The 23205-nt window shown below is 33.4% G+C and overlaps 1 protein-coding gene across 11 annotated transcripts in view; it reads left to right on the top strand.

Moving 5' to 3' along the window:
- Nucleotides 1–135: 135 nt before the first annotated feature.
- Nucleotides 136–23205, top strand: part of LOC107405745 (uncharacterized) — a 30414-nt gene continuing 7344 nt past the window's right edge. For 2 of the 11 annotated variants that reach the window (XR_007237525.2, XM_048462400.2), the window contains exons 1-34: nucleotides 136–415; nucleotides 537–614; nucleotides 703–815; nucleotides 1094–1187; nucleotides 1745–1788; nucleotides 1921–1989; nucleotides 2353–2414; nucleotides 2612–2792; nucleotides 3536–3604; nucleotides 4168–4247; nucleotides 5953–6102; nucleotides 6290–6353; nucleotides 6942–7043; nucleotides 7175–7366; nucleotides 7474–7601; nucleotides 8005–8161; nucleotides 10467–10562; nucleotides 10698–10799; nucleotides 11267–11325; nucleotides 11433–11532; nucleotides 11830–12015; nucleotides 12102–12218; nucleotides 13561–13859; nucleotides 14401–15983; nucleotides 16105–17321; nucleotides 18712–18840; nucleotides 18926–19075; nucleotides 19694–20251; nucleotides 20324–20395; nucleotides 20500–20958; nucleotides 21074–21260; nucleotides 21340–22108; nucleotides 22204–22320; nucleotides 22741–23014. Coding sequence is in view for 10 of the 11 variants with exons in the window: in XM_048462400.2 (XP_048318357.2) it covers nucleotides 319–415; nucleotides 537–614; nucleotides 703–815; nucleotides 1094–1187; nucleotides 1745–1788; nucleotides 1921–1989; nucleotides 2353–2414; nucleotides 2612–2792; nucleotides 3536–3604; nucleotides 4168–4247; nucleotides 5953–6102; nucleotides 6290–6353; nucleotides 6942–7043; nucleotides 7175–7366; nucleotides 7474–7601; nucleotides 8005–8161; nucleotides 10467–10562; nucleotides 10698–10799; nucleotides 11267–11325; nucleotides 11433–11532; nucleotides 11830–12015; nucleotides 12102–12218; nucleotides 13561–13859; nucleotides 14401–15983; nucleotides 16105–17321; nucleotides 18712–18840; nucleotides 18926–19075; nucleotides 19694–20251; nucleotides 20324–20395; nucleotides 20500–20958; nucleotides 21074–21260; nucleotides 21340–22108; nucleotides 22204–22320; nucleotides 22741–23014 (8154 nt within the window). In the remaining variant the exon portion in view is untranslated. Of the gene's footprint in view, nucleotides 416–536; nucleotides 615–702; nucleotides 816–1093; nucleotides 1188–1744; nucleotides 1789–1920; nucleotides 1990–2352; nucleotides 2415–2611; nucleotides 2793–3535; nucleotides 3605–4167; nucleotides 4248–5952; nucleotides 6103–6289; nucleotides 6354–6941; nucleotides 7044–7174; nucleotides 7367–7473; nucleotides 7602–8004; nucleotides 8162–10466; nucleotides 10563–10693; nucleotides 10800–11266; nucleotides 11326–11416; nucleotides 11533–11829; nucleotides 12016–12101; nucleotides 12219–13560; nucleotides 13860–14400; nucleotides 15984–16104; nucleotides 17322–18711; nucleotides 18841–18925; nucleotides 19076–19693; nucleotides 20252–20323; nucleotides 20396–20499; nucleotides 20959–21073; nucleotides 21261–21339; nucleotides 22109–22203; nucleotides 22321–22740; nucleotides 23015–23205 lie in introns of those variants that run through there. The other 9 variants (XM_048462396.2, XM_048462398.2, XM_048462397.2 and 6 more) reach the window with 9 other exon arrangements.

Below are 23205 nucleotides of genomic sequence, written 5' to 3' on the forward strand. Positions count from 1 at the left end.
ATCGTTGAGGAGTTTTCTGTCTTTTTACCTTATGAGTTAGGCACCGCAGGCATAGAACTATGTGGGTTTAAAAAAACCCTCTTTTTTTGGGTAAATAATAATAAAATAAATAAATAAATAAATAACCCTCTTTTAATTTTCATTCCATTCGGCTGCAAAAATGAAATTCAAAACAAACGACGGTGCAGACTGCGTAGCTTTCGTCTGAGGGAGCTGTTATCAGCAGCGAAGGAAATCATATACGCGCGCGCCTTGCTAACAGAGGGTCGTACGGAAGCTGCTATTTTGGAAGGATTAGTTTGAGGAATCGTTAAGGCGATGCTTGAAGGATTAGTTCGTCAGTTGATTTTGGGATATCTTGGTCGCTACGTCAAAGATTTCCAGAAAGAGCAGCTCAAGATCACTTTCTGGAACGGTATTTTATCCTTACCTCTCTACAATCCCTTCCCTTCAATTGATTTGGTTAGTGTTTAATTTTGTTGTATGCATATCTATATATATATATATATATATATAAATACGTATGTGTTACATAGAGGAAGTATTACTGGAGAATGTGGAGCTGATTCTTGAAGCCTTTGATTATCTGCAGTTACCCTTTGCCTTAAAGGAAGGTACTGAGAGCTTCTCCTCTTTCTAATATAATTGTGGTATTTACATTCTTATTATTAACTGTGTCTGGCTTATGGACTTCATTGATAGGTCGTGTTGGGAAGTTAAGCATCAAAATTCCATGGAAAAAGCTTGGTTGGGACCCCATTGTAATTATGTTAGAGGATGTCTTTGTTTGTGCATCGCAGAGGGATGATGAAGAGGTAACTTTTTCTATCTCAAATACGTATACTTCATGAGGGTATATAATTGTATAATTTCAAAATAGAATCCTTTGTTCCAATGAACGGAAATAATAATAATAATAATAATAATCATAATAATAATAATAATAATAATAACATGCTCTAAACTTTTCCTAGAGATGATATCTACTTTTTCTGTCAGTCAAATTGCATAGTGTAACTAAAGCCAAATGCTATCATATGTAATGAATAGTTTTCCTATTAGCTTATCGGCAATTGATTTTTATCTACTGTAGTGGAGTTTAGATGCAGTTGAGAAGAGAGAATTTGCTGCCAAGAAGGCCAAACTTGCTGCAGCAGAACTGGCAAAACTATCCAAACGTGTATGTGGTAAGCTATTTGACTCTCACTTCCAAAAGTGTATGTGTTTAGTTCTCAAAGTCGTAGGTCATTGCCTTGCTTTTAGGGAAATTCATGCAACAAATTTTTGCATTACTATTATTATTATTGTTCTATTATTATTATCATCATCATCATCATCATCATCATCATCATCATCATTATTATTATTATATTATATGAAACTGTTGTCGTTATTAAAGTACTTTTTATAATAACTCCTTGTGTTTTTTAGTGGATGGGCTTTTCGTGAACTTTTGTCTTAGCTTGATATAACAGTTGTTCCCTTTATCTAAGAACTTAAGCTTTAAGAGTAAGTACAGTCTTACAATGGTTCACCTCTCTCTCTCTCTCTTTCTCTCTCACTCTCTCTCCCATCCACCACCTAATAAATTTTTGCAGTTAGGCTGTTCTTGTTGATTTGATTCTTTTACTGTTAATGTGCTCTGTGATGCCTCAGGGGGAGATGAGACGTGCATTTCTGAATTAACTTTTCATATAATTTATAGAAGGATTTTAGTTCTTATAAAGAATTTTACCCTATGCAGATAATCAGGCCGGGCAATCATTTACATCATATATTACTGCAAAGGTGACATGCTTTGTTGGGATCCATTTTGAGTTTATAAAGTCCATTACCATCTCTATGAGGACATAAATTATGCTTTTATTCAGATGTATGAATTTTACAATACACTGCTGATGTTCATTCTTTTGCACCTAGATTCTTGAGAATATTCAAGTGTCCATAAGAAGCTTTCATGTCTTGTACCATGATACGCAAGTTAGCACGGTAAGTTTAATTTCCTCTTATCTATTTACTTTTGGTAAACTTATTTGTATTTAGTTTTTATGGTTTTTTAAAAATGATTTTGTTGTTTTCTTCAGATTTAATCATTTATGTTTCCAGATAATCATGTTGCTTTCCTTTTGCATCTGTGCATTTTGAATGTTTCACTGGTCATGAAAGACTGAATAAAATCTTATTATTCATTCATTAGATTTTATGAATAGTCAGACTTCTAAAAGATCCTCTTCTCACCATTATAGAAACCAAGCCATTTTGATGAAGCCTTGAATTCTTTTAATCACTTTTCATCTTTTCTTTTCTACTGGTATGTGACCATGATTTTTCATTCTTGTTAAATTTTTCCAGGTGCATACTGTGTTCGGCTTAAAATTTTCTAGCTTGACAATCATGAAGCAATATCCTTTTGGGTAGTTCTCTTTCTTCTTATGTATTGTAGTTTAAATTATTTTTCAAATGTTTTTAGTTGTTGTTAACTGATGCAATTTTAGTCTTCTTGTTTTGTTTTTGATCTCTTGGGGATTCCTTGTCCTCTTACGACTATGTACTGAATTATTTTTATCAATATAGTGTTGTTTCTTACTAAAAATGGTGCCTAATATATCAGATCATCAAGTGCAAGGGTAAAAGGTGGCCTAGTTAACAAAAATGTGGACATTATAGGGTTGGAATTTTATTGTGGCACATTTCAAGGGCCTGTTGACTTGATGGCTATTGACAATGCAAGATTTGAAGGGAAAAAATGTGACTCTATATTGACACCATGTGATTTGTCCATTTCACTTTTGGTATGCAAGTCTACTGGAAGATTTATTATTATATTATTCAGCATAATCTTAATTTTTAGTAAAACCAAAGAAGTTACTTTGTGAAAAGAATAATGATGAGAAATCTTCTATACGTCATACTATTGAATGAATAGTATTATAATTATATTATAGACAACCTAGATTGCAAGGAAACTGTCACTTTTCTTATTTGCATAATTAGATTCTAATTATCAGCAAGCACAATATTTCCTAAACTAAATAAGGAAATCAAAATTTTCCTACATTATCCCTCAATCTGGTTGGAAAACATTTATCATTCCCACCAATTATATTTTGATATAATTCAGGGTTGTTCTATAGGCAAGTAGACCCTTTAAAGCCTATCAAAGGAAAGGGGAAACAGAGTCTTAACCCCGAGCCTTGATATGATGTGATATTTGTGATCTTGGTCTCACTTGGGATCTTATCTTATAGGATATTAAACCTATTTGGGCCTAAATATTCATTGGTACAGCTACCCACTTGTTCTTGGTAATCAGGACAAGATTCTAATTTTATCTATTAAATTTAGTTTGATAACATCATAACACAAAATCAATTTATCTAAATTTACAAATTAGGAGTTTACCATATTTAATGAGGTATGTAGACACATTACATAATGAGTTAGTATCCTGATTTTTGCATAACTTTTGATTCGTGTGCCTTAAGTTCATCTACTAGATTAATTGAAGTGAATTAATGCTTATTTTTTGTTGTAGGTCAACAGATCAGGAGAGCTTGGTAGCAGCAACCCACAATATTCTATTGATGCTGACCTGACCCGCTTGGTTGGTTTATTAATGGATACATTTTTTATTTTATTTTTTTGTGGTTGGTTTATCATTGGATACTTTTTTTATTTTTTTCTTTTTTCTTTTTTTTTTGGTGGTGGGAGGGTGGGTGTAAAAGGAATTTCTTAATTAGAAAACTGTTACTTCCTTATAACAGGATCTGAAAGGATGTTCTAACCAGATATTTAATTTGCCATTCACCATTCATAACAAAGCTAAGGATTGAATCTTCTGAATGTCATAGTAACACTCTTGGACATATTGATCTTCAAACATGATCTCGAGTTGAACATTTCCAGCACTATGACCAAGTTCCTAAATTTGCACTCATCATCTGAGTAAATAGAGTGTATCGTCAGAAAATTGCATTTGTGTAATTTTCGTCACATCATTCCGTGATACAAGATCCTTTATCAAACATTTTTCTTCTTGTTCTATATATCAACTTGAAATACAACCATCATGGTAAAATAAATGGAGAAATATGATATATGACACTAATTAAATTTATTGGGATTATTCATTAGCTTCTTATCTTGAATTTTTAATGTGCACACCAGGAGATTTCTTTGGATGAGGTTCAGTTGCAACAACTCATGATTCTCTGGGATTATTTATGCACATCTAAGTTGAGAGAGAAGTAAGTTATAAGTTTATTGTTATGTCCTGATTAGTTTGGTTTTGATTTTATCCATGATGCTGTTAATTTACTTTAATTTGATGCCAGTTGGATTCATTTTGTTGTGGGAAATAGTTCTTCCATATTTATATATTTTGAAGAATTATTGCCAGATATTTATAGACTAGGTCATATACAAGGAAAAGGTAACTAAGAAGAAATAAAGCCCTACATGACCAAATAGATTTACAAATATTTAAGGAAACAAATCAAGAAATCAAATTCGATTTAATTCCCAATCATGGATCCTAGTAGGAAATAGAATCATAAAATTTTGGAATTTCTACGCTTCCCCTGAAGCTAGTTCAAAGTTTTCGATCATCCCTAGCTTGTTGGATACAGTCTTAAATATTGGCCTTTGTAGTCCTTCTGTAAGAAAGTCAGCCAACAAAGGCATGCGATTTAAATCACATTCTAATTTTCCTTGATAAAGTGACAACCTGCTTCTGCATAAATAGTTTTATCATGTTGAATCACATTAGTAATGTTTATTGCAGCCCTGTTGTCATATTATAACTTCACTGCACCTTCCCCAAAGACTTTTAGTTCTTCAAGGATTTTGGTTTTAATTGAGTTGGAAATATCACAGACACACATTAAGTCAAATGTTGTTTGTAACTTTGAGTTGGGGAATTCCAAAGGCACACATTAGGTCTATGTATAGTAACACTTAAAGAATTGAAAGTCTATTTATATTAAGAGACCTCACCTTTGATTTCACCATTTGGATTAAATAAATAAATAATTTAATACATATATACATCCAGGCTCACATCAAGTTGACTTAATAGTGTTACCATCAGAGTTCCCTTTATCCGCCCTTAGATTGCTTAAATGGTTTAGATTGAAAATGTAGTAGTGGTTCCCTATGTCCATATAAGGTTCATTTTGCCCAGATAGAAATTAGGCCATTAATTCATTTTTTAGTCTCAACCCTTGAAGTAGTTCAAGGATAGTAAATGAGGTCCTAATATTAAAACCATTAGATTGATTTGATGTTTGATGTGAGTTTGACTCTATATATATATATATATATATATAATTTTGCTACAATGGCCTTCCACGCTTTCCTTATGGTGGACATCTCACGTCCCACCACATCTTGTGAGATGTATGGATTTTGCAAATAGCTTTTTTACATCCCACCAGATCTGGTGGTACATAAGATGCCCACCATAAGGTAAGCGTGCAAGCTTATCATAGCAAGATTGATATTTTTATATAGATTCTCTTACCCAGTATCTTGCAAATTAATAGCTTGTGAACAAGCCACACCAACGTTGGAGTGACATGTTCTTGCTAGGTATTAACTTGCAGGTTCCTGGATAAAAGAGTTGTATTTATATATTTATATTCTAATCATGACCGGGTATTAGCAATTGTAGCCTTGCTGAGCCAGGGAACATCGTGGGCACATATTAAGGCTTGAGGACCCTCTCTATATTCTATGGATATGCTTTACTTTTCCATTTTTTCTTTTTTTTCTTTTTTTGGGGTTGAAATTTCTTTTTGTGATTTGAAACTTGTCCTTTTATTTCTCTTGCCTCATTACTAGCATTGTTGTCTTTGTGCTTTTTGTTTTTCATGTTTGGGTGAGTTGTCCTTGGTTCTGAAACTCCTTGGTGCTATTAACATCTAAAGTTGATCATCTGATTGAGTCATGTAGGTATGGTCGTTATCGCCCCTGGAGTAGTCCATTATCAAAAAAACTGAAGGGTTGGAAATTGTTGTGGTGGCAATATGCACAAGAATCTGTCCTTTCAGATGTTCGTAAAAGATTGAAGAAAACTTCATGGAGATACCTCGGACAAAGACTGTAAGTTCATCTTTTATCTAGATCATCCATCGTTGCATTATGCTTGTGAATATGCACTTTTTTTCTGTTCGGGTCCTTTAACTTGCATCTTTTTTCATACGTAAGCACAAATGCTCTAATAAATTTTGGATTATCTCTATACCTATGTACGCATGCATATAGTTTCACAAATAACTTCTGATTGCAGAAGTTATCGGCGGAAGTATGTTAACTTATACAAGATTAAGCTGTATTTTCTTCAACAGGAGCAGGTGACGTTGTTCTTCCCTGGTGTATACATGCTTTGGGTCTTATGTTTTTTGTTCTATTTTTAGGACTTTTTATCCTCTTTGATTTTTATAATGTTTTTTTCCTTATCAAAAGAGTATTGACTTATTCTACACAACAAGCCAAACAACACTTGCATCTTTTTTGGTGCATTATCTTTCCAGTTTATGCAAGACGGTTCAAAATCTAAGAGATTAGAGTCATCAACCAAGAGTGTAAAATAGGATTTACAAGAAATTTTGTTGGAACTAGGTTCCATACTTATGATAACATATTTGGATTAGTTTGGAGTTCTAAATGGTCCTCTGGTTAGATATAATGATGCATGCTAGTTTGTCTTGTCACTTATTGTTTTATAATTGTATTTTTTGTTGACCTTTTGATGATTCCTTGAAAAAACTGTGTACCAAATGACTAGTTGTTCCTTTCTTTTTCTTTCTTCTTTTTTTTTTTTTTTTTTTTTGGGTTGATAATAAACAACCTTTCACTGATAAAGTTTTGTTAGTTTTGTTTATTCTTCTTATAAAAGAAATAAAGTTTTGTTTCTTATAAAGAAAAGAACTTTTTTTCAGTCAATTGATGCAAATACTCTCTGGGATTTGGAGCAAATGGAGAAAGAATTGGATATAGATGATATCTTAAGTTATAGGTCTGTCGCTGAACGCGAGCTGCAGGTATGGATGGCTTTGACATGGAGTTCACGCAATTAGTATTTGTTTTTAGTTTTCCTATTTTCTAGCTTCTTCGGGGTCAGTTAGTTTCATAAAATCATATCTCTGTCAATGCAATTCTAATGTGCGTGCAGGAATTTTCATCCAATTCCTTAACTTTCAACATAAATGTAAATGACACAAGTGTTGTAGACAAATCTATAACTGAGGACCGCTTGGGAAAATCCCGTGGATGGTTGAACTGGCTTTCCCTTGGCATGCTAGGTGCTGGTGGAACAGATGATTGCAATCAATTTTCTGGTGTTGTTTCTGATGAAGTCATAAAGGTACCTGTCCTATCAATTCTTAGCCAAGGAAATGTCAGGTTTTTTCTTTTTTAGAAAAAATAAATAAATAAATAAATAAAATGACTACAAATTTTCATCTTGTACAGGATATATATGAAGCAACCAAGTTCCATCCTCTGACTTTAGCAAACATGGATGCTGGCATAGTTGATAAGATTTATTTATTGCAAATAAAGTTCAGCATTCATCAGATTTCTGCAACACTGTGTAGCTTGTATGAGTCTTCTCTGTTCTGATTCAAAATGATAATTCTGTTTTCGGTCACTGCAATTGACCTCGCCAATTATTTGGCTGGCCAAGCTAAGTTCAACATGGATCAATTGATATATCAACTCTTTGTAGCTTTCTTTTTGGAACTGGCTCTTTCTGTTTCTTTTTGTCCAGAGTGCATTTTGCTTTTTGAATATTGAGTACCATAATTTCTTTGGAATTTATAATTTTTGATTGTATGCCTCATAATATCAATGTTGTCAATTAAATTGTTGTGCTTATAAATAGGGTTTAGATTTCTATATTTTGCTGTTTCTTCATATGTTTTCTTGTTTCTTTTTGCATGCATGTATAGCAAGTTTACTTTTACTTGCTATGTGTAATTTAAATGTGCTATTGTTTTATAGGAAGCACAATCAAGAAATTTTTGACTTGGTTTTGAATGATGTAAACATCGAGTTTAAGCTTTGGGAAGAATCTGCAACAGTTATCTGCACTATCAATTCCGGAGAGATGATTTATCCATGTAACAGGAGAGCAATTTTGTGCCTGGGAGCGGTTTGTGTTAGTTTCATTGGCCTTCTTTTTTTGTGGATTTTTATTTATCTTCTATTGAATTTTTTTTGTTAGTTGTCTTTATTTATCTATTTATTAATTTTTTGTTGAAGAAAATTGAGACATTTGTTTCATTAATTAATTTTGACTGGTTTGAAGTTTGTTTTCAATATACAATGAAAAAAGTATATCTTACAGGTTAGTGCTACTGCTGATCAGGATATAGATAATTTAGTTTGAGTTTCTGTTTTAATGGCATTGCTGACTCCTACCACCGTAAGACTTGGATCCTCTTATAAGTAATAAAGGAATAGAATTTTGCGAACAATAAGATGTGCAAATTTGGTAACTGTTTTTTATTTAGACTGCAAGGGGAAGTCTTGAATTTAGGGCTTTATGAATGTTAAAATGTTGGGAGTGTCTTAGAAAATTTTATAATATAGTGGTTTTGTCTATTCTAGGATGAACTCTACATTTATTTGTTGGATTCTGAAAAAGAAAAGAATTCTTTGAGGTTGACTAACTATCATCATATTAATTTAGTTTTCAGTCTGTACAACATTATGATTAGGGTGTTCTCTCTTAGAGTAAAAGAAGTTTAAGAGGATACTATTTCAGAGGCACAAGTGCGAGGAGCTTTTGTTACGGTAGAAATAGTGTGCATGTTGCTCTGAAAGGGAAATGAATTAACAGTTTACTTAATTGACCTTTAGAGGACATAGGATTACATGGACTGCGATTTTTGGATTAACTATGAAAAAATCTGACCTGTTGAAATATGGAGGATGTGGATAAAGAGGCGTCTGAAATCTGCAAAGTTTTACTTTCCACAAATGGTTAGTCCAGGGGAAAGTTTGGCGCAACAAGAGGCCTTTTGCAAGGAGATCCTATTTCTTATTTTTTCTTCTTAACACTTATAATAGTTGTCTCTTTAACAATTTGCTGATGATACTGTTAGACTTCTCTCTGGGTTAAGGATTAATGTGTAAAATATTTAGGCCGGCTTGAAGAGTGGGAATGTCTGATTTGGTTATGGCCGATCAAATTGAAATATTTAGTCATCCTATTGCAAGGGAATAATCCCCTTAAGTATGACTTTTTGGTTCTGGTGGTACCAGGTAAATAAAAGACAACAGGGTGGAATAGAGATAAGTTTGGTTCGAGTTTATGTTCTGAAGTATCTCGATGTACTATCTCTCGCTGTTTAGAGCCTCAATGAGGATATATAGAATTTATAGAAGTTGATCGATTTTTGTGAGAGAGTAGTGTTGAAGGATTGAGAGAGCATTAGGAAGTATTGAGCAAAGTCAAAAGGAGGGTTAGGGGCGGGTGACATGGATAAAAGGAATGTATTTTAGTTATGTAAATGATTGTGGAGATTCTCTTTAGAATAAGGAAGTCCTTGGGTGCAGGGTAATCAAAAGCATTCATGGTCTTCACTCAAATGGTGTGGATTTTATTATGGCGTCTAGAGGAACCTTTAGAAGTTGTTAGAAATTTATTTCTCAAGGTTATTATAGCTTTTTGCAATATGTAGAAAATTGGTGTGTGCTATAATGAAATTCTATTTGATTTTGGGTAGATAAGTGGATGAGAGACCCACGTTTTTCCTTAATGATTCCTTGGGCTCTACTGGTTATCAAGAGTAAAACTAAACATGCATTCCTGACTGCATAGGTGGACCTACATGACCACCCCTACACCTCAATTTTTTTTCTTTTATATAAAATGATTTGAATAATTTTCTATTTTGTTTACATAATTTCTTACTTAAAGGATGTTTATTTCTTATATGAGGTTGTGCAAATGTTTTCACATATAAGGATTCTGTAGAGTTAATTATTTATATTCTCGACCCCCTAACTTGTCATTTTTAGAAACATAATAATATATAGAAATACTTTTCAGCTTTGAAAAAGTTTCCCTATGCAACAAATCTTCTATTTATGTCCAGCTTTTGGCGTTTATATGTAGAAATGTTGTGATCCTTTTTTATTTTTATTTTTTTATATTTTATGTTATATTATCTAACTTTTTAATTTACTGATTTTTAGTTAAAATTATATTTAATAATCTTAGTTAATTAGACTTGAATTTCAAATTATTCAAATTTCTTCAGTAGAAATTATTCAAATAATTTTGAATTTGATGAGTTAGTTTTCAATCATATCTAACATATTTAATAATTCATTTATTATTAATGTTCTTTTTAAGATCTGACTAGCCTTCATGTCCAAAGCACTTTTTTATGAAATTGAGTTTCATTCTTATTTAATAAGGGAATGTTCCTTTGGGTTACCTTGTTTCTTTACAGCCTACTATTGATAAAAGGTTACCAGACTCTGAGCATCCTTCCTGTAGTGTGCAAGTGGATATCTCACCAAACCATGTGGTTGAATTGGCAGTGAAGGTATTGATACAATCTCTTCTTTTGAGGTACCTTATGTTATATTGATTGATTGTCTGTTGAAATATTACTATGATATGTGCTTATGAGTAAGGAGTTTCTTATTGACAGTTGCTCTGTTGTACCTCATATTCTTAGGCCATGCTTCAGCCTCTTGAAGTTACTTGTGATGCAGATTTTTTTGTGAATTGTATGGAATTTTTTGGTGTGTTAAACTCCTCTGAATCTCAACATGAAAGGGTAAGTGTTATTTTACATTAGTCTCATCCAATGGTTCCATTGGTATTTCTATTTCTATAGATCTTTCATAGATTAGAATGAGTAGGTCTATTGAGAGTCATGGATGCAGGCTTCCAGGTCTGTCCTGTACTAAGTTTTTGTCTATTATTCTTTTTCTGCACCAATTGATATATCTTTGTAGGTGTTACTTTCATATGTAAATTAGTTCTGTTTTGTTTCTGTTGTTATGGTTTATAGTCATTGCATTTTTGTCATGGTTAAAAATTATGGAAATGGAGAATGTTTGCAAAACATGGAAGTTAGGAGGTAAAAAATGCTTAAGAAAAAAATGTTGAGTTCAGAATATGATGATAGGAAATCTTAAAAAATTGCTTTCCTTCTCTCTTTGATAAGCCTGTTGATTGCCTTTTTGATCAACATTTGTTTCCATATTTGATACCTGATGTTTGCAACATGACCTGCTGCAGGTCCTCGCCTCACTAAATAGAATAGAAAATGTTGATGTTCGACTGTTATCAAAAGCTGAGTAAGTAATTCCCTCAGCTTCAGATGTTCTACTGCTATGAACCTATAAAAAACGAAACTGGAGATGTTATTTTGCATATAATCACCAGTAGTCTCATTATTTTGCAGATATATTTTATCAAATCGTAAGAAAGTGACCTGGGATGTCAGTATCTCTGATATTCTCATAAATGTTCCTTGGGGAAATGAAATTCAGCAATGGAATTTGGTACTTAATTTAATTATATGTCCAAAATCCTTTTATTGTGTGCTGCAATGATTGAATATACAAAAAGTTGAGTTCACCTTCTAATTATTTAAGTTTTTGGAATTAACAGTAGCTTCACTTTATAGTCACTTATTTTTGTTCTCCAATAACAGTGATCCCATTGGTAATCGATTTGATTGAGCACAAGTCTGTCCGTAGTATAGTCCTCCAAAATACTTTAAAAACATATATATATAGATTGGAATATTTCATTTTTCATATTATTATATCTTTTAATTTTAAGTTCACTTTTGACAGGCATGTGAAATCGGGACTCTTCTTTTTTCTAGTAAATGTGATACTGGACCTCTTCTGACAGATGATGAGGAAAAATCTTATATTCTGAAAAACTTATTAGAATCAATCTCCAACTCCAGCTTTTCCATGGGAATCCAATTTCAAGATATCAGTGATCATTTTGAGGTTAAATTAAACGACTTTGAGGTCTGGTTTCCTATTTCTATTGGATATGCTATGTTCTGTTTTACTACTATATAGAGCATTAAATTAATGTGAAACGTTTGCTGCAGATGAAAATGATTATGCCTTCTAACTCTGAACCAATCACAATATTTGAGAAATTTAACACTTCAATTAAGTTGGCTTCTTTCATTATCCCAGATGAATCGATATGGAAACAGTTGGAGGTAACTAAATTATTGCTTAGATTGTTTAGTTTTAGTATGATTATGTATTATTTCTTGTTTCAAATAGTCACTTTCATTTGTGTAGTCATGTTGTTATGTATTTGAATCTATGATGGCAATTGCTTATTTTGGTTGCTTAGATGCAGGATGTCAACCTCTTAGTCACGCACTGTGAAGAAGAGTGATGGTGATTACATAGGATTATAATTACTAGGGTTTTTTTATTTTTAGGGTTTTAATATTATTATGTTTATTTGATTTCTAGGATTTTAATATTAATATGTTTATTAGATTTTTTTTATTATTATTTTAGTTTCTTTATGTTGTAAGGAAGTTTTATTATTTAGTTTCCTTATTTAATTGGGGTATCTTATTTTTAGTTTCCTTATGTTGTTAGGTGGTTTTATTATAAATAGGGATTTCTACAACCTTCGTTGGACAGTTGATAACATTGCAAATATTTTTCTCAGATTATTTTCTCTGGTTTCGGGTGATGCATACCAAAACTAGGTGTGATGCCTAGTGAAAACCAAAGCTAGGTGTGATGCCTAGGGATTTTAGAAATGATTCCTAAAATTGTTCTAGTGTGATATTAGAACCCAATCTTTTAATTTTTTTGTTTTCTCACCTGTCCTGCATCAAAGAGATACGACAATGTGCTTAGCTTATGTAAATAGGTGTGAGGATGAATGTTTGAAAATGTGGAATAATGAAAACATTACTCTCACACCACAAACTATATAAAGCATACATTTCATACATGCTTCAAACCACACATTTCGAGACTTTGTATGTGCTCTTAAAACTTACAGGGATAATAACTAGAAGTTAGTTGACTTTACATGTGCTTTTGGATAAGTGCATGTTCTTTAGCAAATTCAAGATATACATATGTATGAGTATATAGACTTGTTATATGGTTATAGGAGAAATGATGAATCAACTTTATATCTGTAAACCTATATGCATGAAAACATTTCTGTCATTGCATAACACTCTCCTAGTCAACTCCTTAAACCAAGTAAGTTTGCATCCACTGAAACTCTTCCAACCTTCTGCTAGGTGCTATCTTAACACAATAAGATTTCAATATTGTACAAGGAGTTTGCATTCATTGTTGATTACTTATGTCAAAATTGTTTATGTTCATGCGTTTTTTTCTTTTTTCCCCCCCTCCTTATCAATAACAATTTACTTTCAATGATTTGTATGCATACTTATATTCAGGTTCTTTTGAAATCTGTAACTGCAACATGTTGTATAGTTACCTTCAGGAATATTTTGTTTTAGTTTATTTTATTTGAATATAAAGGATCAGTATAACTTATATTTTGGGTCTCAGTTGTTTGTCAATTTTCAGGTCTATGTTAGCCTATCATCACTTCATGCACAGTTTTCGCCATCAATATATGGTGCATTTCTGGGACTTATTGCATATCTAGACAATCTGCAACCAAAATCTGAACCTGTGTGCTGTGAAACTCTTGATCCATGTAACGTAACATCAAATGGTCCAAGGAATCCTGTTTTTGGTTGCTGTGTCAATGTGAAATTTGAGAAAGTCAGCTTATTAGTTGACCTTGCAAATGATGAAGAAGATAGTGCAGCTCTCATTTTCTCTCTTCAAGAACTTGATATCTGGTATGTTCTATAATTATGGGCTTGTGGTTGCTTGTATCTTGGATCATAAAAACTCTCTTTCACACACAGACACATAAACCCCTTATATTACCCCCTTCCCATGTGGCAGTAAAATTTCAGTTTTTACCTCAATTCTGATTGCTAACAAGCACTTGTATTTTTTTGGTTTGCATCAATCAACCGGCTATATATTTTAGTACCACTTTAATTGCCTTAAGAAGGGATAACCAACACAAAGCACCCTACTATATGGTCACATTTCAGTTCATGTATTTGAAATTTTTTGAATTTGACAGCTTTAATGAATAGAAAGGGTTGATTGACACAAAATAAAAGGTTCAGGGTGTTCATTGTGGTATTAAAGATTTAATATTTCTTAAATATATATATATATATATATATATAGTTAGTAAATTGATTTTATCTTAAAGTTTATAATTCTGTCTGTATATATGTAACCGTTTCTATTAGGTGAAAACATTTAAAGTCTATTTTAGTGGCCTTAACACCTGCATTTAATGTTCCATTGTACAAAAAACAGCTATTTGCTTACAGAGTTTGAGGAGTGCTGGATCTGTTTGAAAGCAATGAATATCACCAGTTCATCTTTGAGTGGTGAAAGTGATAGCCATGTTCTATATTCATCTGGAAATGATTCTCCTACCACTGCTGCAGTTAATGCTGATGTTGGGTACACCAACAAAATTGATGTTGCTGACAAAAGCATTTCTACTCAGTCATGCTTTATGTTGCATTATGAATCTGTCAAGACAGATTTAGCTAGACAGAAGTGTACAATATGCTTGAATGATGCCGATGTCCACTGCTACCCATATGTAGTCCGATTGCTGATTGGATTTGTTCAGAAGCTATCTGCATTTGATACATCTGGTGATGGTGAGGTCTTTGTTGGCCCTTCAGCGTATGCTGGAAATCAAAGAAAAAAATACAATTTTGGCTTTCAAAAGTTTGGTTTCTCCAACTTTTATGAAACTGGGTCTTCTGAGTGTGCAAGCATTCCCCTAGATTGTTTTCCGTTCTTTACAATATACAATGATGGTTCCCTTGATAGTCTTGAGAGTTCATTGCTTTATTCTAGTCCTGAGTGGAGAAAATATTTCAGTTTAAGGGACAGACGAATCAAAAGTCCACAGTTCAGTGTAAAGAAGGTACTGAAAAATTTTCATTTTCATGCCCAAGAATTAAAATCTACACCTGGTAGACAAGCACATCTTACATCTGGGAGTTCAGGTGACACTGCTCAGTCTGTTATTGATTTCAGTCTCTCCGGAATCAGAATGCATTTTCATGATTCGTCTTGCATTATTGGAACTGTTACACTGTCTAGTTCTAATTGTTCTTCATGTGTTTATGAAAACTGCATGGATGTATTGTGTTCCATAGAGGGATTGATTCTTACCTCATCATGGTGGACAAAAAATTTCCGTGAGTTTCTATGGGGTCCTGCAGTGCCAAATTTATCTCCTATTATAAATGTACGTGTAAGGAAGGAAAAATATGGATCATTGAGTTCTCAGTTTGAAGTGGGAATCAGCGTTCAACATGTTTACTGCATTTTACCTCCTGAATATCTGGCCATAATAATTGGTTACTTTTCGTTGCCTGATTGGTGTCCAGATTCAGTAGAGCAAAGTACCAGTAAAGGGAATGAAAATTCTGATGCTGAAAATGAAAGTTCCATTGTTTATAAATTTGAGGTATTGGACTCAATCTTAATTTTGCCTGTGGAAGGCAATGAGCATCAATTTCTGAAGACTGGAATTCAACAACTATACTGTAGTTTCGCTCATAGGAACAGTTTAAATAATGTTTTCAGGGGCATTCCTCCTGAATATTTAATGTCAGTGCATAAACTTGCCAAAAGCAATAATTGTTTGAATATATTCGGACGAGATCTTTTCCTGTCATTATTGTCGTACAGGGATGATGGGTATGGCTGTTTGAGGTTAGATCAAGATGCCGTTTGTGCAAATACTACTTTAGTTGGGCCTCTAAGTGCTGATGTTTGGGTGAGAATACCATGTGATAGTATATCCTGTGGTAGAAGTACTGACCCAACCACATGCATCATAAGGATAGCAAACTGTCAAGTTATGCCTGATGGTACGAGTTTCTTCTTTTATATCCCCATTTTAACAGCATCCATTAGGTTTATCTTGTATGTATATCATATTATTCATCCTTTGTTTTTTTTTTTTTTTTTTTTTTTTTTCCTTCTCAACAGGTCAGAATTTTTATGGATTTGAGGCACTACGGGATGTCATAAATCAATTTACCCTAGTCTCAGATCAATCTAAATGTTTTAAATCTGATGTTCTACAATTTCTTCAATTGAAGAGGTGCCTCAGAGAGTTTAGTGCAGCTTCACCTATCAGTTCAGGTGTTGTATTTACAGAAGTTAGGTGTCATGTTCATTCTTTAGTGATAGAGCTGTATCGCCTCAGGAAAGGTTCAAATGAACTGATTGCAAAGAGTGAAATGCAATTTATATTTTCTGCATCATTGCAGAATGACAGTGTCATAGGTTTTGATCTTTCTTTCTCTTCCCTAGCATTATTTTCATTACCTGATTGTGTTGTATTGGCTAGATGTGCTTCCACATGCTGTACCTCTTCTGTTCTTGATATTTCTCTTCCAAAAGTAGATCAAGGTGAAAATAAACTGTATCTTTCTCTTCCATCTCTTGATGTTTGGCTACACTTGTCCAATTGGTTTGAGGTCATTGACCTCTTCATCTCTTATGCTGAAAAATTGTCCAGATCTGAACCTTCAGATGCAATGTCAAGGAATTTGACCCCTGATACAAATGACACATTGGGAAATTTGGAAGTTACTGTTTCTCCAAGTTCTCTACATTCTTCAATGGCTTCAACCTGTTTAGCATCAGAGAACATTAAGCTGAATAATGTTTTCCTGACGGTGAAGTCAGAAAATATTTGCATTACATTTCATTTGCCCATCTGGGTCGGCAAGGAAGCATATAAAAAAGTGCAGGTAGCTGAAGATCATATGGCGGTTCCTCCAAATGTTTCATTTAATCTTATTGACGGAAATGGCTTTAAATATATTGCTGTTACTTTGCACAGTAAAAGTAGTGAATTACTTTTAGATGGAAGACTTGTGAAATTGAAGTCCAATATAGAAAAATTGAGTGGTATTATAGCTCAATGTCAGGACAATAGTGCTCATTCTTGGCCTCTATTTCAGATATATCACATTTCTGTTGAGGCTGAGATTAGTAATAAACAGATGGAGCCAGTGCATGTTAAAGTTGAGCTTGAGTGCAATCATTTAGATGTATCACTATCTCATCATTTCTTCTACTTTTGGCATGGTATACCAGTTAATCTTCCTTTATCAGGGTCTTCTCAATTTCCTTTCTCTGGTATAGATTTAAAGCTCAACATCCAGAAGGTTTCTTTTCTTCTAAGTGACGGAAGGGTATGCTAGCCTTCTTTATTACATTCACTTTAATATTCATGTAATGGTATATCTTTCCTATTTATTGCAAAAATTTTTTTTTTTCTAAAATGGTTCTCGTATGGTGCCCTTTTAATATCTCTTGTATTCATGTTGGGTGTATTATGTTTTTCTTTGATAGATTTTCTTTCTAAAAATTTGGCTATCTATGATATAAATTTCAGAGTACAACTCTTTTTATCGCATGTATATCTTTTCAATCTGCAATCAACTTTAACAGTAGTGCAGTAATTTGTGTACGATTGTGGATTGGTGGGTTGGGTATATAATTTCATTGGCATTTGAGAAAGTTCAAATGCATGTTTCAGGATATCATGTTAATTATTTATTGTAGCTTATATACATGATTGGATGGTTGATTTCTTAATATCTTATGTTTTTGGTATCAATGGCAACTTAACATGTTATCAAAGTCAAATTGTCTAACTGCTCTTGTGTTCAAATCCCACTAATCCCATTTCTTTTAATGTTTGTTATGCATGTTTATGACCCAATTTATGTGACATTAAATTGGCCAGCATACGAGGGGAAGCAGTAGCAATCTGTAGTTTTAGCTTGATATTTATAGTTTGACCCACTTTTTAACAGTTTAAGATTTTGGGGTTTGCAGTAACCTAACATATTATTTGATTAAATATTCTATTTTGATTCCACTTGAGATTCTTAAGTGCACCTTATTTTGTCTTATAGATTTTAAAAGAAAAATACACTGGGAAAAAACTGTAACTGGTCGTATTCTTCTCTTTCTCTGATGTGATCCTGAATTAAGAAAAATATAATTTATTGAGTACCAAAAATCTCTAGAAAGATTTGTTCAGTTAGAGTAAAACATCATATGAACTTGAATATGTGGTAAAGTCCTCAAAATCTTCTTTGTTTTTACTAGATCTCCTAACCTAATTATTATTAGGAACACTTTTATCTTATTTTTAAGAACATGAATTACTAATTTTGTTGATGTGACGAAGGTCCATGTTTATCATCTTGTTGGTTGTTCTCTGGTCTCTTCATTTAGTGATTTTTGATAGAGCTCCTTCAAAAAATTGTGCTGTTATGGGCCATATGCTACTAACCAAGTGATATCAGAATCTCCTTGATCATTTTGATTTTTTTGATGATATATTTGGTTAGTCAAATGCATTTGGATAGGTGTCATTTCAATTATTTGAGATTCAACTAATAGTGTGGTGTGTGTTAGCAAAGCCAAATTTTAATTTGGCATAATTGATGGAATTCCATGGTTCCGATTCACTAGACACAGACATTGAATTCTTTTCATGTGATTTTTTAAATTGATTATTATGTAATAAAACAATTGGAATGCTAATACTGTGTAATTGCATTGATGAAGTGGAGTTGTAGCGGTCCCCTGTTTGATATCCTTGTGAGAAACATTCTCTTGCATGTTAATGTGACTGAAAACAGCTTGGATGGTTCAGTCACTGGTGAAGTTCAAGTGAACTACAACAACATTCACAAGGTATATTAGTTACAAATTATCAATTTATTTATGTTTCCTATATGAATTAGATGATTAATGCTACCTTCTTTTACAATTATTGAAGGTCTTCTGGGAGCCTTTCATTGAGCCTTGGCAGTTTGAGATAAATATGACTCGGAAGCAAGAGATGAGCCTTAACAACTCTGCTGTGACAGAAATCCATCTCCAATCAAGTGGACAGCTTAGCTTGAACTTCACTGAATCCCTTATAGAGGTAATTTCCCAATATATTGTATTCACCAAGAGTTTGTTTGGTCATTCCTGGAAAACTAAATGATTGAACTTTTGAAGGTAAATTCCACTGTTATGGATGGCATAATTAGGCCCAAGAAAAAAAAAAAAAAAAGCAAAACAAAACTTTGTTTTTTCATTCCTAGGAAACTAAATGATCAAACTTTTGAAGGTAAATTCCACTCTTATGGGTGGCATATTAGGCCATAAAAACAAAAACTGAAAATGATGGTCTGCACAACTATTGGTGTGTAAACATTGGAATATTTTCTACTGGAATAAAATGTGAAGTGCTCTCATATCATCCATGCTTATCATCTTTCTCATTTTCTTATATGAATCATGTTGTTGTTGATAATTGTTTATTTCAAATACTTCTTATAACTGAATAAATTTTAGCTGATTTCTAAACATGGTAAAGTAGACACAAAAAGGTGTTCTCCTGGCATAAATAGAAGTCATGGATCATACTAGTCTTACAGGGGGTGCCATTACACCTCATTGTTCTTCATAACCAAAATTACAATATCTTAACATATATAAGATATTGAAAGGAAGCACAGAAAAAAAATTCATTTAGCTAATTTTTGTTTCTTGGCAGTGTGGTTTCAGGTCAATTGAAATGATCAAGGATTCTTTGGGTGTGGTAGAATCAAATGATTTCCCTGAAAGTCAGGAGTTGGTACATTCTCCATATATGGAACATATATACGAAGGAAGATATGCGCCCTATGTTCTTCAAAATTTAACCTGTCTCCCTCTAGTATATCATGTTTATAAAGGGTCAATTGATGAGCTTGATATCTCAGAAATTAAGGGAGGAAAATCAGTGGAATCTGGTACTTCAATTCCAATATACATTGATGATGCCCCTGCGGATCAACTTTTACATGTTAATCCTACCCACTCTTCTGACAAGCTAAATGACCAAAAATCAAATGCTCATCATTATATCTCCGTTCAACTTGATGGAACATCAGTGTCTTCTGCTCCCATTTCAATGGATCTTGTAGGTCTTACCTACTTTGAGGTTGATTTTTCTAAGGCAAACAATGAAAATTGCCAAGAGAATAGAGCAGATAGCAGGAGTGGAGTGGTTCCAGTTGTCTTTGATGTTTCAGTGCAGCGTTACAGCAAGTTAATACGATTATACTCAACGGTAGATACAAACTCAATTTTGTGTTCTGATTAACAAATATTATAAGATTCTACTTACGCTTAATATTTTTAGGTTATACTTTCAAATGCAACTTCCATGTCATTGGAGCTGCGATTTGATATTCCTTTTGGTGTGTCCCCAAAGGTTTGTGCAAACAGCTTTTTTTTCGTTCCGCTGCCTAATTGATTAGTTATTCTTTTACTCTGGCATCATATAATAACAACTTCCTTTTCAATTTTCTGTTTCAGATATTAGATCCAATATATCCTGGTCAGGAGTTACCACTTCCTTTACATCTGGCTGAAGCTGGCTGTATGAGATGGCGCCCAACTGGAAATTCCTATCTCTGGAGTGAAGTCTATAATCTCTCGAATCTTCTTTCCCAGGAGACTAAAATTGGATTTCTCAAATCTTTTGTTTGTTATCCTGTTCAACCAAGTAGTGATCCATTTCGCTGCTGCATATCTGTGAGAAATATCAGCTTGCCTGGATGCAGGTCAAAGATGAGTTCTTCCCATATAAAAAATGTTGTAAATCCTCCGTTAGAAAGCTATAGTCAGAAATTGAATAAGCTAGATGAGTCAAGTAAATGGTTTGTTCACCAATTAACCTTAAGTACTCCACTAGTGGTGAACAACTATCTTCCCAAAGAATTGTCACTAGCAACCGAAAGTGCTGGGGTAACTCGTACCACATTTCTTTCAGAGGTTTGTAATTTGATGTTGCTAACTATAAATTTCTTTAACTAGTGGTTACTCTATTATGTTTTTTTTCCTTTTTGATTATTAGAATCTTAAGAGATTTATATGCTGACCATTTTAGGTTGAAACTTTCTTTCATCATATTGATCCATCACATGATCTGGGGATGGAGATATTTATGCCAGGATTCAAGCCATCAACTTTGAAGTTCCCACGTGCAGAGACATTCTGTACAGTGATGTCTAAGTTGAATGAAACAAAGTTCTCACAATCTGAAATCATGATCTTTGATCCAGACATGACAAATGGTTGTTCATTTACTATTGAATCTTTTGTTTAAATATCCTTGATACATATAGTAATGGTGTTTATATTGCTCTTTTCTAGGGAAAACATATGTCACTGTAGAAAAGATGATGGATGCATTCTCTGGTGCCAGGGAACTCTTTATTTATGTTCCCTTTTTGCTGTATAATTGTACTAGTTTTCATTTACTGATCTCAGAAACTGTCAGTGAAATGAATGGAGTGAGCGCCACTATCCCTTCATCTTATGATATGGCAGACCAATTATTGCTTGAGGAAAAAAGTGATGGTCTCAGCCTCGTATCATCTAGTGGTAACCCACATGCTAAAGATCCACAAAGGATGGGGAGTTCATCCTCATGTCATATCATCTCAACTAGGAACAATGCTAATCCATTGGACAAGAAAAGATTCCCTTCCAATGTGACTTCATCAAGTTTCCTAGAAAGTTCTATTGAACCATCGAGCAAAAATAATTTCGAAGATCATATTGCTTCCTTTAGCAGTTCAAACAATATATTATTAAGATCAAAAACTGGGTGGACTCCAAAGAATTCCAACTTTATGGGTTATGAGCATGGAAAAGTCAAGGCATGTATGTACTCACCTATCCCCTCTTCTGCTGCTAAGGAAGTTATGGTTAGAATAAGAAGGTGTGAGCCTGAACATATAACAAAAGACATGGCAAGAACTTTATGGTCTAGTCCTTTTCCTATTGTTCCACCTAGTGGTTCGACTACCGTTCTTGTTCCTCAATTGTCATCAAACACTGCATTCATGGTATCTGTGACATCTAGTTCAGTTTCTGGGCCATTTAGTGGGAGGATTACTGCTATTACTTTCCAGCCCAGGTAACAATATCAGCATTATTGCAGTAATCTGTACTTATACTTCATTTACTTATGTTCTTATTCTTCCATACTGAGAAAAATTCTTAATTTTGCAGATATGTTATCTGTAATGCATGCAGTAAGGACTTATGTTATAAGCAGAAGGGTACAGACTTTGTTTTTAATTTGGGCAAAGGAGAACACTCTCATCTTCACTGGATGGACTCCACCAGGTATTGCTTCAAGTATCCCATTTCCCTCAATGTCACATTCTTTTCTCTTTCTTTTTGTCTTTACTTTTTTCAACATGGTATTAGAGCTTAGTTAGTATCGTGCTCCATGTGTTAAGAGGAATTATGTTATGTAATGGAACAGACCTACACGTAAGGGAGAGTGTTAAAATTATAAATTGTATTAGCTTGTAATACAAGTTTGGCCTATATTTAACAGATTGCAATCTCAAGTATTTTTTTTATGAAAGTTTATTTGAGTTGAATTTGATTTAAACATGGAATTTAGGGTCGTTACTGCTGTTTATTTTTTACTGGTTAAAAAAGGCCGATTTTGCCCACTTATTCTTGGAAATTAATTTGTGTTAAAGATTTCTTTTGGTCCTTAGTTTTCTCCTCATTGATACTTCAACCTTTTTGCAGGGAGTTACTAGTTTCCATCCGATATAATGAACCTGGATGGCAATGGTCAGGTGGCTTCTTACCCGAACATCTTGGTGATACTCAAGTGAAAATGAGGGACTACGTTTCTGGTTCATTAAAAATAGTACGAGTTGAAGTGCAGAATGCTGATGTTTCTGCTGGAGATGAAACTATTGTTGGAAGCCTCCATGGAAATTCTGGGACAAATCTCATCCTCCTATCAGATGATGATACAGGTTACATGCCTTATAGAGTTGACAATTTCTCAAGGGAGGTTAGTATATTTGGCCATAATCATGTTAGTCTTAGTAGAAACTATTTAGGATTACACTTTTGAGTTAAATTCTGTACTCAGTTTCTTTCTATCCTGTGGTCATGCTGAGTTCTGCAATCCTTGGTAATTATTTTCCCTAACCGACTCTGAGTCTCTAAATGCACTAGTGTGATTTTTCTTGTCTTACCTTG

Source organism: Ziziphus jujuba, chromosome 12 (genome assembly GCF_031755915.1).
Source record: "Ziziphus jujuba cultivar Dongzao chromosome 12, ASM3175591v1".
Lineage (NCBI taxonomy): Eukaryota > Viridiplantae > Streptophyta > Magnoliopsida > Rosales > Rhamnaceae > Ziziphus > Ziziphus jujuba.